Here is a 17,874-nt window from a genome sequence, read left to right on the forward strand (position 1 = left end):
AAATGGTAAATGACAGGCAAGAGATGTAGGAGTTCATACAACCAGCCATAATTTCATGCTTCAACACCTCGTTTTGTAGACACTGTCTTCATGTTTTGATTTTCATCTTCATAAGTTTAAGGACTAGAGATCTACTTTTCTATTTACTAAAGGGAAGTTGAGATTCTCAGAATTTTGCACCAGTTGCAGATTCTGCTCAAAATGCAAGAGCCTAAAAATGACATGCACAACTTGACCCAGGGATATAGCTCTTATTCTTAGGTTAGTAAAGCATTGGTACAGTATCCTTCAACAAATCATTCAGGAAGAATAGTTAGCTGCTAGGATGAAGATGTCGCAAATTACTTTGAGACAAGTTTTATTTTTACTGATATAATCTTCACTGTGAACATTTAATAGGGAGGGCATTTGGACACATGCATACACACACTGTCTAAATCTCAATACCATCTACTATTATAACTAGGAATAACTTTTCTCTATCTCCCAAGTTTTGGGAATTCTAAATTACTGTATCTTGTTTGCAGAGTGGAACCAGTAAATCAGTGAGCTACTACTCTCTTATTCTTGGTATATGGACTTTGTTCAAAACACTGCGCATGTACAATTTGTTTCAATTCGTCTCTCCTTACACCCCTTTCATGTCTCTCCCCCCAACCAACTATGAGGGTGCATATGCAAATTAAGACAAAGCACAAAATGTAATTACAATGTAATCCCTGCTTGTTATTTGTTTAATGTTGCCCTTATCTTAACTTTTAACTTCTGTTTTCACTTGTGAACCACTTTGTTGAAATGTTATTTTTACCCTTCCACACCCTCCTTCCATCTGGCATGAGCCCAATTACAAGGATACCCTCAGGATAGAGGCCAGCTGCCACAGAAGTCCAGAGAGCTTACTCAGTTGGCCAGTCCCTATTCCTCTGCACTTATAACACATGCATGGGTTTTGAAGAGTTAACCATAAGTGATCCATAAGAGAGCAAAGAGCATCTGCTCTCTACTCCTATCTGAATGAAATCAGCCAATGAAAATGAAATAATAGAATTTATTAAGAAATATTTTTTAAAAATAAGCAAATAGATCAAGCACTTAACATTATGGTAAAATGAAACAAAAATCCTAAGGCAAAACTACCCAGACTCTCCCCTCTCTAGAATTCAATAACTCACTTGCAGTTCTACTGTTCCTCCGGAGTCCATGTTCCAGAGGTGTGGTACAGCAATACACAGTTAACACTGTAAGAACTGGGGGGGGGGGGGATCACACCACATCTCAATCTAGCTGCCCCTTCTTAAGGAGTTTTTTTTTGGGGGGGGGGAATCAAGATTTTTCTTTTCCTGTTGGCTATTCCAATGGCAAGATACCTTATCTAAGCCCACCATATCTTCCCTCAGTCACTATCAGGTAGATGGACATGACCAATAGTAAAGTGTAAGCAGAACTAAGCAGAAAGTTTGTGCTTCCCCAGCCCACTGTTCTGCCAGAGTCTGGTGGAAGTCACATTGGTGCTAAGACTTTCCAGAGGACATGCATGGTCCAGAGATCATAATGGCAGATCTTTCCAAATTCACTAAGCAATGCCTGCTCAATGCTGCCTACAACCAGATGTTTCCTAATAGGGCGAATTGGTCCCTTCACCACAGATCTCTATTGAGTTAAAATGTTATTCATAACTGATCTGGAGGAAAAGTTCATTATGGGTTACAAGTCACAGTAGGTACATGCAAGCTCTTGGTTTTAGAGGCAGATTGCCTCTGATTGCCAGATGCAAGGGAGGGCACCAGGACTCAGGTTGTGTCTGTTGTCTTGTATGCTCCCTAGGGCATTTGGTGGGCCACTGTGAGATACAGGAAGCTGGACTAGGTGGGCCTTTGGCCTGATCCAGCAGGGCTCTTCTTATGTTCTTATGGAGTATGGCACGAGGTAGTTAAGTTTGTGGGTGACACCAACTTATTAAGGATTGTGAAATTCCTACTGGATTGTGATGAGTCCTCAAAGGACCTTTCTAAACTGGGCAACTGAACAAAAAAAAGTGAGTTTCAATGGAATTAATAGTCAAAACAGTGCACATGGGGGCTAAGAATCCCAACTTTGTCTATAGACTTAAGGATCTGCACCAGCTATGACTCCCTGGTAAAGATATGGAAGTTGTAGCAGCAGGCTCAATGAAAATATCAACTCAGTGCACAGCAGTGAAAAACAGGAATTCCATATTAGATATAATTTTAAAAAACTGAAAAAACTGGGTGACCAGTACCATAAAGCTCTTATACAAACGTATGGAGCAGTCACATTTGAAATACTATACACAGTTTTGGGTACCCTATTTCAAATAAGATATAGTAGGATCAGAAAGGGGCAATCAATATGAACAGAAAGTTAGAACATACTTCTTGTGAAAACAGTCTAAAACACTGGGAGATTTTTAACTTTATGACTGGAGGGTGGAGGACTCTGAAAAACAGATAGCAGCTTCTCTTCTTTTTCACAAGGTTGGCCCAGGGAATCTTAAGCCCAGAACACCACTACAAATGTGACAGGTCAACTGTTTCTCTTGCTCCTATGTAAAGGTCTTGGTAATTCATACATACATTCCTTGTTCCAGTCCTCTTCCTAGATAATCTCTACTACAGTGAAGGATGAGTTCATTGCCTCCATCCACTACCCCTTATTTAATGAACAGGAAATCCAAGTTCATTGAGACAAATAGCACATTTTGGGTAAGGTAATCTCAAATAGTCATTGGAACTCAATTCGGCTCAATGCTGAATTCAGCATATAAAAACATATTCATGAACATAGCAAAGACAACATATCACTATTTTAGTTATCTTAATTTCAGCTGAGGAAAAAGTTAAGCATTACAAGGTTTCAATATAAAAACTATGCTAGAAAGTTAGGACACAATCCTAGAATGCACTTCGGCCAGCGCAAGTTCCTTGTGCCTCCTCAGGAGGAAGCCAGGCCGGCACTCAAAGAACTGCCGGCCTGCAGAGGCCAGTGCAAGCCTCCATGCCAGCTTCCCCCTTGGAAGAAAGGTAGGTGGGGGGAGGCGGGGGCGTTCCTGGATGGGGGAGGGTGGGCAGTGGGCGGCCCCGGGGACAGGCGGGCAGGCAGGAAGTGGGAGGTGGGGCTGGAATCCAGCAGTTATGCAGGATCCCAATCCCTGTTCCCAGGGAAAACAGAGTAGCTTCAAGCTGTTCCGCTTCCCTTGGACTTATGCCACCTCAAGAGATGGCACAAGTCTGAGGGGACCCATTGGGGCCAGGTAAGAGGAAATGTTTCCCCTTACCTTTGGCTGAGCTGCTTATGGCCACTATCCTGCGCTGGATACAGTGCAAGCCTCCTGGCTTGCCTGTTCCAGCACAGGATAGGATTGCTCCCTTAGAATATATTAGAACCCATGATCTTCAATACAAGTAATGCTAGTAAGAACTTGAAAACTTACTTATTTAAATGCTGCATTTCCAGGACGACTTCAGAAAATATACTTGTTTCATTCAATGATTTCCAGAAAATATCTATTTTGGAAATGGTCATTTTGTTCTAAAAGTTCATATGACTTACAGAACTAAATACTGTTGGGCAAACAATCTGCTTTCACAAACAGAAACAAGTCACTCTTTAAAATAAGTAAGCTCATGTTGAAATTGGAACTTTATTTAAAAGTTGTTCATAGGGCTAAGTGTAATGGCTAAGAGACTGAGGGTCAAATCCTATCCAAATTTCCAGTACTGGGGCAGCTGTTCCAATGGGGCGTACACTGCATCACAGAGACTTCCTCAGGTATGGGAACATTTGTTTCCTTATCCTGGGACTGCATTGCAGCTGCACCAGAGCTGGAAAGTGAGATAGGATTGGGCCCTGAATTGTGAACCAGGGCACCCAGTACAAACTGAGTCTGTGCTACAAACTCAGCTTCAGGTGATATATCTGCAGTATGGGTATAATATTGCTAGCTTACCTTATAGAGCTGTTGTAAAGAACTGAGAATGTAAGTGAAGTGCTTTGAATGTTCTAAACTTTAGAGTCTAAGGTGCTACATAAAACTTATAATTCTTTAGTTGTCCCATCAGTTTTATTTATTGGCTTTGCCAGTGGTTTTCAAACTCTCAGGGAGAGTTTGAACCACAGTAGGTTCTTGTGGGGACAGGGGGAGGTAGTGACATGATCCCCAGGATCGTGTTACTAACGGGGCTGAAGGGACTGGGATGCACTGACCAGTCCTGTAGCAGCCTTCCTGGGGTACAGAGAGTCCTGTGTGAGTGTCTGCAGGGCTCCCCAGGTCTTGAAAAGTGAAAGTGCAGTGATTGCACTCCGCCTCCGCAAAACCGGAGACCCTCCCGCAGACCCTCACGCAGGGCTCCTCACACACACCAGGAAGGCTACTGCAGGAACTAGTAAGTAAATGCCAGTCCCTGCAGCCCCCTTAGTGGTTCCCCCCACCCCTTAAGGGGAAAGTCGCCAGGGCTCACAGGCTGGGGCGTCACAAAAAGCCCCAGTTTGAAAAGCCCTTGGCTATGCCTTTGTTTTATCAGTGCTTCCAACTACGGGACGCTGACTTATAAAATATACTCCCTTCTAATCCATGGATCTTTAGTTCTTACTGAATTGCATGCTTGTGGCAGAAAATGAACCCAAAGAACATTTTGTTGTGTGGATGGTGGTTCTCTAGCCTAGGCACACAGGATTGGGATCAGAAGGCTGTGGAGAAAAGAAGGCTGCTTGAGTACATGGGGAAGGAGACATCAGCTTTTGAGTAACTACAGATGCTCTGTGCTATTTAACACTATAAAAAATTAACTCTTAAAAACTTATATGACATAGTAGTGCAACTAATTATCTTTCGTTAATTGTTTGGAGAAAGCACATATTTATATGCCTATTTTATTTATATTATAGAGACAAAGGTTTATTTGCAAAGAAGCTCAGAACATTGTTTCAATTTTACCATCAATTATTAGGTCATGCATTGTATTTGCCCTGTAAATATCATTTATCAATACACTCACAGATATACTGTATTGTGTATTCCAACAAGAGTAACAGGGAACAATTGGCCATTTTAGTTTTTGTTATTTTTGCTACTTTGAAAACTGTAAGCCTTCTTGCACTGTAAGAAAATAGCTCATAGAAACATAACAGCTTGATTTTCAGAGATAACACAGGGCTCAATCCTATCCAATTTTCCAGTGCTGGTGCTGCTGTGCCAATGGGGCGTGTGCTGCATCCTGTGGTAGGGAGGCAGTCACAGAGGCCTCCTCAAGGTAAGGGAAAGTTTGTCCCCTCACCTTGTGCTGGATTGTGGCTGCACAGATGCTAGAAAGTTGGATAGGATTGGGTCCACAGTTACCACAGAAACCCAAGATGTTCTGAAAGCCTAACTGCATGAATGGAAACCAAGGAATGAATAAGAGAGCATCAATCACTCCAGCTCTCCTTATAACTGGTTGGTTTAGAGCTCAACTTTTTTCTCTCAGGACTTCCTCTCAATTTATATAATTGCATAATAGTTTCCGTATTATTCTCTATCCCCTTTTTAATGCAGCTTTACATCAGCAGTGGCCTGACTATGTTCAGCAGAAGAGGCTATAATGCAGGTATCACAATTTTAGATAATAATATAGTGGTTCATAGTAGTAAAAATGTTTAAGTAGAAAACCCCACAAAGTTTTGTACCAAGGGAAGTTTCATGCAATAAAAGTGATGTCTTCAGATCCCACCAAAAGAAATTATACATAGAATTATGCATAACAGAATTATACACATTTGTTGTTGCTTATTTAAGAGATAAGCAGCAACTCTATTAGAGTACTTGAATACTCACATATCTGCTAAAATAGAAAAAAATCTGAATTTTAAGAAATTCAGACTTGAAATTTTTCTTTACTTCCTTGGAACTCAAATATAAGATGCGGAGGCCAACTTGAGAAGTCTAAATACAGAAGCTTGATTTACATTTCTATATTATGCAGAAGTCTGAAAAAAGCCATCTGACATTTAGTTTTTCTTCTTTTTTAGGTAATCACTACTGTACCATGAGAGCAGTGGCAAACCTGACTCTACAAAGTTAATTTTCTCAGAACTGCATGTTTTTTAAGACTCCCTTGGCTAGCTGCAGGCGGCACCTGGTCCACTGCCAATGTGTCAGAATTTCTGATCATCATCTGAACTACAAATAAACAAGCATCCAACAGTTTTGTATTTTCATTTTCAGAAGATGAGGACGGAAGTGATAGAAGGCAACAACACCAAACCTAGTGCTCCTCTCCTGGCCCAACGGTACCCGAGAATGGTCACTAAAGATGGGCATAGCACACTCCAGATGGATGGTGCCCAAGGGAAAGGCCTAGCGTATTTAAAAGATGCTTGGGGAATCTTAATGGACATGCGCTGGAGATGGATGATGCTGGTATTTTCTGCTTCTTTCGTCCTCCACTGGCTTGTTTTTGCAGTGCTCTGGTATCTACTAGCTGAGATGAATGGAGATTTGGATATTGATCATGATTCCCCACCAGAAAACCACACTATTTGTGTAAAATACATCACTAGCTTTACAGCTGCTTTTTCCTTCTCACTGGAGACACAACTCACTATTGGTTATGGCACAATGTTCCCTAGTGGAGACTGTCCAAGTGCAATTGCTCTACTTGCTATACAGATGGTACTGGGACTGATGCTGGAGGCCTTCATCACAGGTAATTAGAGTTTATTCCACAATTAAGTATTTTATATGGTGTGGTTCAAATAAAAACTTATTAAACTGTGGGTAGGAAATTGCTATGCTACTGAGAATTCTGAAAAATGCATTCTTATCTTCTGTCTGGTTGATAAGCTATTTTCATTTATACAGCATGAGAATAATTGCAAAGAGACATATACTAAAATTCTCATTGCTTAGTACAGCATAGCCTATGTATGAAGTCTCCAGCTGTTTAACTTCAAGTTCCCAAATTAGAAGTTTTTTTAGTTCATTACGTTTTCTTACAGTGGAACAATGCACAAGTACAGTAAATATTTTTAACTTTTCTACAAATCTCCTAACATCTGCTTAGACACATTTGTATGGTTTAAGACTAACAGTATAATTCTAAGCTGGCTTGCCAGAAAAGCAAACCCTACTTAATTCAATGGGTCATTTCCTGCTCTAAGTATGCTTAGGAGTGTAGTCTAAGCCTTTCTACTGACAAGTATCAATTATTAGAAGGCTTTCAAACTCCAATATTTTAATGCAATTTTAAATGGGCTAATAAATACAACAAATTAGGTTATAAGCTTAAGAAGTAGTTTATTATGTAATAAATTGAGGTTTATTACAAAATGAATTTACGCAGAGATGGCATAGGACAGTATTAACCTTAAGTGCTAAATCACAGAGATTCTAGTTCTTATTCTCCACAATTATTACTAAACTAATGGAGAGTGGCAGATCTCTTTTGACCAACAATTTTTTTTGTTTTAAAAACGCCAAACTAAGTATGAAAATTTTTTTTGTGAATCAGGTAATTAATGTGGTAGACTTGATGGGTACTAGATCAAAAAAACATGAATGCAAAAACTATTAGTAGCAGCATTGTGATTCTAATATTGTATAGTTACTTCCTTACTTGTAGTTGGTTTCTACCTAATCATGAGGACACCAAGAAACTACATGTACATGCATGATCTATATTTAAATTCTCTTTTCATTTAGGTGCATTTGTAGCAAAAATTGCTCGCCCAAAGAACCGTGCTCTCTCCATCAGGTTCACTTATTCTGCAGTAGTGACACACAGAGAAGGAAAACCATACCTAATGTTCCAAGTGGCCAACACTCGCCCAAGCCCACTCACCAGTGTTCGGATTTCTGCAGTTCTTTATGAAGAAAGAGAAAATGGTCAGCTTTATCAAACTAGTGTTGATTTCCATCTGGATAGCATAACTTCTGAAGAGTGTCCATTCTTTGTTTTTCCTTTGACATATTACCATTCTTTAACTCCATCCAGTCCTCTAGCTATTCTCCTACAAAGGGAGGCTCATCATCATTTTGAGCTAGTAGTCTTCCTTTCAGCCACCCAGGAAGGCACAGGAGAAACATGCCAGAGGAGGACATCATACCTCCCATCTGAGATCTTATTACATCACCATTTTGCCTCCATGCTGGCTCGAGGTGCCAAAGGGGAATATCAAATCAAGATGGAGAATTTTGACAAGACGATCCCAGAACTTCCAATGGCAGACTCCAAAAGTTCAAAGAGGACTGATATGGAGATTCGCATCAATGGACAGCACATTGACAGCTTTCAAATCTGTGAGACTCATTTGACTGAATAGACTGTGAACAAGGCACCAGCTTTTTTTTTTTTTTTAATAATGGGACAATCATGTCAACATCTTCATTTTCCTCCCCATTTTCTTGTGCTCTTTTTATTTTCCCACTACCTTCAGAGCAATATGCAGAATGAAGAGCATAATGTATCCATGTAACTTGATGAGCCAGTGGATTAACTGCACAAAAATACAGTCAGGGACAAGAACCACTGCATAAATTCTGGGAAAACAGAAGTGCTACCTGCTGAATTCACCAGACTATGATTAAAACTGCACTGACCCTGAAACAAGAGACTTTCAGACTCACACAGCATGTCAAAAATCTAATTAAATGACATGAGGGTAAATAGAAAGTGGACAAAAATATAGTAAATTTATCTCAGTTAGAATTTTCACCTGAAAGCTCAAGTTTCCTCAGATTCCTTAAATCAGCCCTCGTCATATGGCTACAACAGAATATGCTGATGTCTAAACATGCTATGAAGAATGCTGCTAGTATTTTCTGTGGCAGTGAAATTGCAATCCTGCTGTGCTTGTTTATTAAGGAAAATCACAAGCATTTGCTGAAGCTCTTTGTTCCAGCGGCTAAGAACAAGTTCAACATCCGTAGGCTGTTTTTGAGATGAAAATGAATGACAAAAATCTTGACGTGTAATTAGACTAACATTGTACATCAGAACTATTTTCATACTGAGAAACATGCAATAAATTTAGCTGGACAAGAATCATATCAATCAGTATTGACAAATCTCCTGTCAGATACTATCAATGCATCAGCTGTGTTACAAGTCAAAATCTGAAGTCTTGACATCAAAAAGATCCACAGCGCCCCACATTTATTGCAATTTCTGTCTGAAATATCTACTCAGTTTATACAGTAGAGATTAAGAGAAAAAGACTAAATAAAATAATTGTACAGATGTGAAGTTCAATTATGTGGCTTTGAACATAGTCTATGCCAAATTTGCCTCATGATTGTTTCCAGAACAAGTTACCAGAAATTTATTATTATTATTAAAGAACAGTTTTGGAATGTTCAAAAGTGCCACTTTTATGGCTTCATATTTTTTTTTCAGCTAGAGAAAGACCAATAACCACTTTACAAAACCAAGAAAAACAGAGGATCCACAAAAGCCGCTAAAATACTTATATGTTGACAAATAATTAAAAGGCTCTTCCCAGAAAACATGACATAGGTATCAATATTTTTACTTTCAGATGGCCATTTAGTTACTGACTTGTGGTTATAAAGAGCCTTGCGTTTAGCTCTTGAACTTGGATGAACATATTTATATGTATATACTAGTTTTGATGTTGAGATTTGTTACCATAGAATATCATAGAGTATTTTCTAAGAAACCATTTCTTGCTTTCCCAAGTCCAAAGAATGGTTTTGTACCTGACAGTAAAGATTTGGATTCTGTGGTCAACTGAGAACATGGTGGGGGGCTCTGGACAATTAGCTAGTCACATTGGTGCTAGCTGGCAGCTCCCAGCTGCTAAAAGGTCTTAAGGCAACTAAAAAAACAAATATTTTACTAATGTTACTAATGTTAATGTTCCATGTAAACAACTGCTTTAGTAATCAATATATAGTCAGAAGGGAGGAAATGTTTTCAAAACCAAACATTAGAGAGCAGGGAGTTACAACAGCCTTCAGTATGTGTTAGAAGTAGTTAATACCTTGAAACATAATCACACACTAAGGCATTAGACTGTCCTGTTCTCTTAAAAGATTTTGGAAGTATTTACTCCCTTGTCTGTGCTGAGGTTTTAATCTTTTTCATTCACAGTGTACTGTAATAATGGCTTAGCCCAATGCAGAGACCAAGAAGCAATAGCAATCACAATCTTGGATTAATATGCATTAAACTGTATTTGTACTCACTTTATTCTTTGTTCATCATGGTCACTTTAAAGATTTATCTCCCTTTATAGCATTATTAGCTATTTCAGAAAGGATACAAATTTAACATGTGTGCCATTTTATCCTTTACTAATACCCTACATTTCAAAATTCCAACCTATCTATCCCAGTGACACTAAAATGCAAAGAAATATTAGAGAAACTTCCACAATTTACTATATTCAATCAGTACAATCAAACTGATGAAAAATTTCACACAAGAAATGAATAATCTAATCAGAATGTGAAGTGCTTTTAAACTCTTCTACATGAAGGGTATGTAGACTGCTATGAAATTTGTTTTACAGTCAAATTAGTCTAATTTCTGATTTAGGTATCAATTTGCTGGGGCAAATTGTTCTTGTATTCCAACCAGTGCTATTTGAAGTATTGTTAAGACTCCTTCTTAGCTATTTCACTACATTCAGAAACAAAGTCACACATATTTAAGCACAATACATATTGCTCTAAGTATATAGCTGGTATACAACTTCAGCACTCAGGGCTGCTCTGGAAACACACTAATAGCCAGAGGCTTGTAGTTAGCTTCCATATAAAAAAGCTGTAACTCTTTATGTCAGTCAACATTAACTCTGCTACCAGAAACCACCTGTACATTCCTCAAGCAATTTTGCCCTTTTCCTTTGCTTCACTTTGGGACCACTTAGGGCTCATACATCCTATTGGTTACAATGGAATTATTTAAGCATGTGTTTCAACAGGACGTAAAAGAGCTTAATTTTGGTTGGGACATGTTTAAAACATTACATTTTAAAAATAGTGTGCACTGCCCTTTTAATTATCAAAAGTGCTTTATAACCTCACAACATCAAATATAAGCTTCTTATTTTCATTCCACACCCAATGAGGGAAGAACTGAGGAAGGTAAAATGAGGTTCTTTGGTTCCACATATTGGCTTCTGCCCTAATCCTAAACAACAGGGAAAATTAGAAATTAAATAAACATCTTGTTTCTAGTTTAAGTGTGTTTTTCAAATTTCTGACTTTCAAATAGGAAACTTAAACAATGACTACCTTCAAAAAGGGTTTAAAAAATGAGCTGAAAGACCTTAAACCAGTGGTTCTCAAACCTTTAGCACTGGGACCCACTCTTTAGAACTCACAGGAAGTGATGTCATGACTGGAAGTGACATCATCAAGCAGGAAAATTAACAACCCTAGGCTGCAATCCTACCCACACTTACCCAGGAGTAAGTCCCATTTACTATCATTGTTAAAGCACATACATGTAGTCTGTTAAAAGTACAGATACGTACTATTTCCTCAGTCACATACCACAGTAGCATCAAGTCTAATATATTTAAAATAAAATATCAAGAATGGGGACCCACCTGAAATTGGTTCGCGACCCACCATTTGAGAAACACTGTCTTTAACCATAAGTGCCCTCTCACCTTCAGTAAATACTTTACAGAATATTTACAGGTATTTATTATGCAATTTGTTGCTGCTGCATAAGGAAAGACTAAGAATTATATCTTCTATGGATAGACTTGTCTTGGCATAAGAAATACTGGTTCAAGTCCCTGCTCCTACTAAGTTTCATTGGATGAGCCTTGTGTAGCCCAAGTTACTTATAGGATTGTTTGGAAGAAAAACAAGAAGAAATTCTGCAGCATTTTAAGTGTCATAAAAAGTGTCATTTCAAGGGTCATAAAAATGATACAAATCATTTTAGCCTTCCAAATATTAACACAGAACTACACAGTAACATTTTCACTAAGCTGAAACAGCCTCAAGGGACCCAAATGACTGAAAGCTATGGAAGACAGAAAGCCCGTAGAATTGGAAATATGCCTCGTAATTCTGTGTTACCAAAGTCATAAGAACTAAAATAGAACAGCAAAACAAAATAACTTAGATACTTTAACAGGGATTCAAAGGGCATTAAGAAACAGATGGAGATTTATACAATTTTCAAGCACTGATCGCCATAGAAATCTGGCACTGTTACAAAGCTTGGGGTTTAGATGTCTGAAAAAATATTCCTTATACAGTAGGTAAATCGCAGTTAGGCACTCAAATCCTTTTGATTTGCAACAGTTAATTGTAATTGGTTCCTTTAAAATCTCCCCTAAGAAAGCTAAAGGCTCTCTTCTAACTGCTAGTTGAGAAACTTGTACACCAAAAACCTGAGGGACATCCAAAAGCACACCACAATGCTGGAAGGACTTGCAGAAAGACAGATCCCTGGTATCTATTAATAGGTGAATAAAGACTTTTTCTCCACATTTCTATTTGGAGACATAAACAATTATAAATGACAAACACAGGAGGCAGCACTGGCTGGCTGTACTGTAGACTGCCTGCATATGGTGAATACACAGCATTCCAACTGCATGCAAATTACAACTGTAGTAAAAGATCATAACTTTGTAGACAACACAATCCATGCCAACAAAGCACATTATTCGTGTTATGGACTTCAAAAATGCCCAGACAATAATTCAAATGAAGGGAAGTGCTCAAGAGAGAAGAACCACTCATGAAGGACTGGCTCAAAATCTAATCCTGGTCATATGATAAACACAATGCAATTGATGGCTGGCCAGAGTAAATTTCAGGACACAACATACATTTGTATATTTTAATGCCATTTACCTCCCTTCAGGCTAAAAATTGGCCCTGTGCAGAGCACCCTAGTACAGTGGTGCCTCGCATAATGAAATTAATTCGTTCTGCGAGTCCTTTCGTTATGCGAGTTTTTTGTTTTGCGAAGCACGTTTTCCCATAGGAATGCATTGAAATTTAATTAATGCGTTCCTATGGGCAAGAAAAGTCAGAACAAAGTCAAATTTGGTTTACGAAGTGTTTATTAAGTGCTCTTTAAAGGCATACATACTGTACAGAGGATTTCAAAAACGGGGGGGGGGGATGCTGAGTGGGGAGCCTGAAGGCTGTAATCCTGTGCACACTTTCCTGGGAGTAAACACAATGGGACTTACTTCTGAGGAGACACGCACAGGATTGTGCTCTAAGCTGGGGAGGACAGAGCAGCTGCACTCAATTGCTTGCTTTTGCTGTGATCATGGGAGGAAACGTGAAGGAAATGGGGCAGTGAGAGGGTGAATGAGTGATGGGGGATGCTGAGTGGGGAGTTTGAAGGCTGTAATCCTGTGCAAACTTTCCTGGGAGCAAGCACAATGGGACTTACTTACATAAAGATCCGCCCCTTACTAGGGTGGACGGGATCATAAACTGACATGAAGATCCGCCCCTTACTAGGGTGAACGGGATCATAAACTGACATGAAGATCCGCCCCTTACTAGGGTGAACGGGATCATGCACTGACATGAAGATCCGCCCCTTACTAGGGTGAACGGGATCATTAACTGGCATGAAGATCCCCCCTTCCTTAGGGTGAATGTGAGCATAAACTGGCATGAAGATCCCCCCCTTAAGTCAAACCAAACCAAAACAAAAAAAAATTCGTCTTGCGAAGCATGGATCATAAAAATTCGTTGTGCGAGTTACCAAACTTTGCAAAACGCTTTCGTTCTGCGAGTTTTTCGCTGCGCGGGGCATTCGTTATGCGATGTACCACTGTATTTGCTTTGCATCATAACCTGGCTATAATGGGAACTGGATTTGCTATGTGCTCAGGGCCAACTCTGGGTCATGTGAAAAGGCCCTCAAAATAGACTATTGCTTTCAACAGGATGTATATAATGGGAAGAAAGCACAAAAGCTTAGGGCCTCCAAAAAGCAAAACTATTCAGGACTGTACTTTGAAATACTGTAATTAAATGTAACACTCATAGGAAAAGTTATGTACCTGCTCAGAAATCTCAGCTATCAAGTTTAAAAAGATTCATTTCAAACTCAGGATATACTAAACACATGCTGTTTCAAAAAATGTAGTGCAAGGCTCAGCCTGCATAATTCCCCAAGACACTGCCTGTCTAATTACCTCCAAGTGAGGTTGTATTCTAGACTCCAGAGGCTATATATACAAAAAAATTATTGCTACAGCAGATAATTTCAGATTTAGAAACAAGAATCTCTAATTGTTAGTAACAATACAAAATATAGGCTGTCATATCCATATTGTTTTTCTTTCTTTCTTTTTAAAATCTACATACCTGGTTCTTTTCTCCCTGGCTTTTCAAACCGCCTGTCCCCCCTAAAATGGCAAAAACCAAGTTTACATAAGTGTTCAGATGCATTTTGGGTTAAAAAATCCATTTTTCACAGCTTAGAAGAAAAACTGCTTCAGTGTTATAGAAACAATATGACAAAATAATGTCTGGGATTTTTTTTTGAAGTTAATTACATTACTTAGATCACAACACAGATTTAAATCTGTGTACCAGACTAGGATCAGACTTCAGATTAAAGATGAAACTGTCAAAACACTATCAACCAATTTCAACAATCTACTTATTCTAATGTTCTGCTTTTTAGGCATACTGTACTATATAAATTCTTAATATTAAGTCTTATTGCCAATATGGTTAATCATATTGGAGATGATCACAATATGCATCAAAAAGATCAATCTATATTAGTTCAACATTTCTAGTCAATTCTGGGTTTTTCAAGAATCTGATCAGATAAAATACTGTAAATGACCTTCTTCTGATCTACCAAAGTTCTTTATATAAGAAATATGAATGGCAATCTCCAGTGACCAACTAATGATGCCTGCTGCAAAATACAGCTAATGCCTTCTCTTACAACATTTCAGGAGAAATATCAGGAAGGGCAATCTTGACTTTGTTGAATCACAATATCTGGTTTTCACTATTTAGATCAATGTATTTCAGTCTAAAAAACGTACAGCTTATTTCTGTGATCCAAATTACTGCTTAGACTCACACAAGAAGCTTGTGAGAGCTCAGTACAATTTTTCATTTTTTTTTATACAGCAGATCCACAAATCATATCGCCTACTGCTTTTGAAATTCCCCTCAATTTCGAAAGCATTACCCACACAGCACAGACATCTACAGTTTGAGAAAAACCTAGCATGAAGCTCCTTCTTGGATTCACAGAACTAGTTTCACAATTCTTTGGGTACCGAGTTATCTTTGGATACTTTGGATACTCCAGCTAATTTTCCCACTCTCAAAACACTCTCTCAATGAGAGTTATGTTCAAAGAAGGGCTCCTGCACAAACGGAGTGCTCCTTTAGTTCACAAGAGGAACTTACAAAAATGGAAGCATCAGTTGGGATGCTACCCACTAGTTTTAAATTCTTAGTATCTATACAATGGCACGAAAGCAAACTCAATTATTGTTCCTTCTACTGGCAAATCTAAGAATGCAGTAATCTGTATTTCACAAAGGTTACCAACCAGGTCCTTCTGAAATTCCCCACAAGATAACAGTTTTCTCAATATAACAGTTTTCTGTTTCTCAGAAACAGTTTAACAGTTTCTCAGAAACACTCGGTTTTCAAATTGATCAATACTACTCAATATTCTCCTATTTCAGTTTACTTAAACATTCTTTTATTCAGTACTACTTAGAGAAAATATATTGCCTAAATTAGATCTTGTAATTCCACACTATCAAAATAGCGAGAATCCTAAGACTGTTCCACACTTTACGTAGGACAAAACTGATTTGAAGTTGTATGCTCAATGGGGTGCAATAGCTGATCCCAGCACCCTGACAAGCATATCTGTAATATATACATTTGAAAACATGTTTTGATACTTTCTCTCTTGACATTTTTAGGTATGCACCTGAAAACGCAGCGTGAGACAAGGCCCTGAAAGTATGAACTTTAAAGCAGAGCCAGGATTTTACCAACATACTAGTTATCTGGGCTACACAACAGATACAACTATTTTATCTGTTAACATTACCTTTCTTCCCAACTCTGAGATCTGTGCATTTCTCTGTTCCCTCCTCGTCCAAATCCACCCTCCACATCATCAAAACTTCTTTGGTAGAAACCACTTTCTCCTCGGCCTCTGCCTGAGAAGAAAAAAATAAAAACAGCTGGTATCTTATAACCTTTACAAAGTTCCTTGGGAATCACCATGACCAGAAATTATTCTTGTGCTTTGCAAAAATAAAAAAATAAAAAAAAAAATAAAAAATTTCTCTTCACATGAAACTCAAGGGAAGACAAAATCAGAATGTAAAATCTCAGATTGACCATGGAATAAAAGTCTACAGCAGAATAATAGTAGGTCTATAAGAGGGATATGCAACTGGACGTGAAAAACAGTCCAGTTATCCGGAGAGTTGGTGCTAGGCTACCAAGAATGTTCCAAATACTCTTCCTATCATGAATATTGTTGTAAAGTGTTGAAGAAAATTATAAAAATACATTCTCCCTAGCTATTCTTCAATCTCTAATGATAAAAGGAATCAAACTGCAAAAATATTGCAAAAACAGAAAGATAATATGATTCTGTTTTCCAGTCAGATTCATGCCACCTAAAGTTGCTACATATTGAAGAAAGAAAGGAGGAATAACTGTTGCTGGGCAACAACACAAGCATCCCTTATTGCATTTCTATTAATAGCAATCACACATATGATTATCCCTATTAACCACCATTACCCCAATTCCAATTAGCATGAACTCAGTTGGAAAATGCTGCAGCTTAAAGCAGTGGCACAAACAATGCAGGACTATCACCCACAATGCTAGTGCCCTCAACAATGCTGACTAGCATGGGAGGAGAAAGGAATGTATGATCCACTGAAAATGTTTGGTACTGAATTAGCCTAAAGGCCAATCTAATTACCAACTGCTGTTCTTCAGTAAAAGGATTTTAAGTGAGGAGCAATTTAAGAACAAAGACACTTGCTTTTACATACATAGGGTGCTTTATTTTTTATGGTAAACATTTGAAGAGGAATATTTTAGAACACTGTTATACTTTCTCTTCAAAGAACTAGTAAAATAGTCTTAAGGGAATGTTCATATAAAGTACAAAAAAACCAAAGTACAAACATGTCTGGGAAAATAAAAAAATGTTTGTGAAACAAAATTCCACCAATGTGACACTTGGCATGATCACTGCTGTCTTTTGCTGAATACGATTTCTTCTTTATGTCTTTCAGAATAGATCAAGCAGTAACATCACAATAAAATAAGTGAAGAATGACAATATTCCTTCACCAATAAATAAATTTAATAGGAAAAAAGGAAAAAACCTGTTAAGTGCAGACATAAGCTGCAAGGTCACAACTATTGCACAATTTTTGCCTTTAGCAGTCTTACTTCCAAACTGTAGCACTCAAGTACTACAAGGAACAGAGTTCCTTCTACAACTTGTACAGGAACATATCTGAGAGAACTTAGTTAAGCAACTTTTGCATGTTTCTTGGGGGTTTGGAGAAGGGCTTCTATCAATTTTGTAACCTGATCCATGTTACTACCTCATATTGCAACCTGAGTTAGGGTTTCTGAAGGCAGAAAATGCTCATTCTTCCTTTTAAATCATCTCAGGTGACTTGATACTGATATACCATCCTACCCTGCAGGCTCAGGGCTTTATGATACCATTCCTTATAGCACATTCTACACTAAGTCACTTTGTTTAATCTTCCATTGTTAAATTTATGAATAATAAAGATGAGTAAAACGGAACTCAGGAAATTAAGTAGAGACTCAGTGTACAATGTGGTTCACTTTGCAATGGATTCTCCATAGTAAAACCACTATAC

The 17,874-nt window shown here is 38.3% G+C and overlaps 2 protein-coding genes across 2 annotated transcripts in view; one reads left to right on the forward strand and one right to left on the reverse strand.

Annotated features, from left to right (window-relative positions):
- Positions 1 to 17,874, reverse strand: part of GIGYF2 (GRB10 interacting GYF protein 2) — a 104,001-nt gene that overhangs the window by 49,193 nt on the left and 36,934 nt on the right. The window contains exons 6-7 of the mRNA XM_066619059.1: positions 16,056 to 16,167; positions 14,324 to 14,364 (exon numbers count right to left, since the gene is read on the reverse strand). Coding sequence (XP_066475156.1) covers positions 14,324 to 14,364; positions 16,056 to 16,167 — 153 coding nt within the window. The remainder of the gene's footprint in view (positions 1 to 14,323; positions 14,365 to 16,055; positions 16,168 to 17,874) is intronic.
- KCNJ13 (potassium inwardly rectifying channel subfamily J member 13) lies at positions 6,224 to 8,316 on the forward strand. The gene is made up of 2 exons (XM_066619058.1): positions 6,224 to 6,701; positions 7,697 to 8,316. Exons 1-2 carry the CDS (start codon positions 6,224 to 6,226, stop codon positions 8,314 to 8,316), a joined length of 1,098 nt encoding a protein of 365 aa, XP_066475155.1.

The sequence above is a fragment of the Tiliqua scincoides genome, chromosome 3 (genome assembly GCF_035046505.1).
Source record: "Tiliqua scincoides isolate rTilSci1 chromosome 3, rTilSci1.hap2, whole genome shotgun sequence".
Classification (NCBI taxonomy): domain Eukaryota; kingdom Metazoa; phylum Chordata; class Lepidosauria; order Squamata; family Scincidae; genus Tiliqua; species Tiliqua scincoides.

Bases quoted from the DNA above. Each gene is read 5' to 3' on its own strand.
- KCNJ13 (XM_066619058.1), top strand. From the start codon at position 6,224: ATGAGGACGGAAGTGATAGAAGGCAACAACACCAAACCTAGTGCTCCT. The intron at 6,702-7,696 runs GTAATTAGAGTT...CTTTTCATTTAG, and splicing joins GCTGGAGGCCTTCATCACAG to GTGCATTTGTAGCAAAAATT.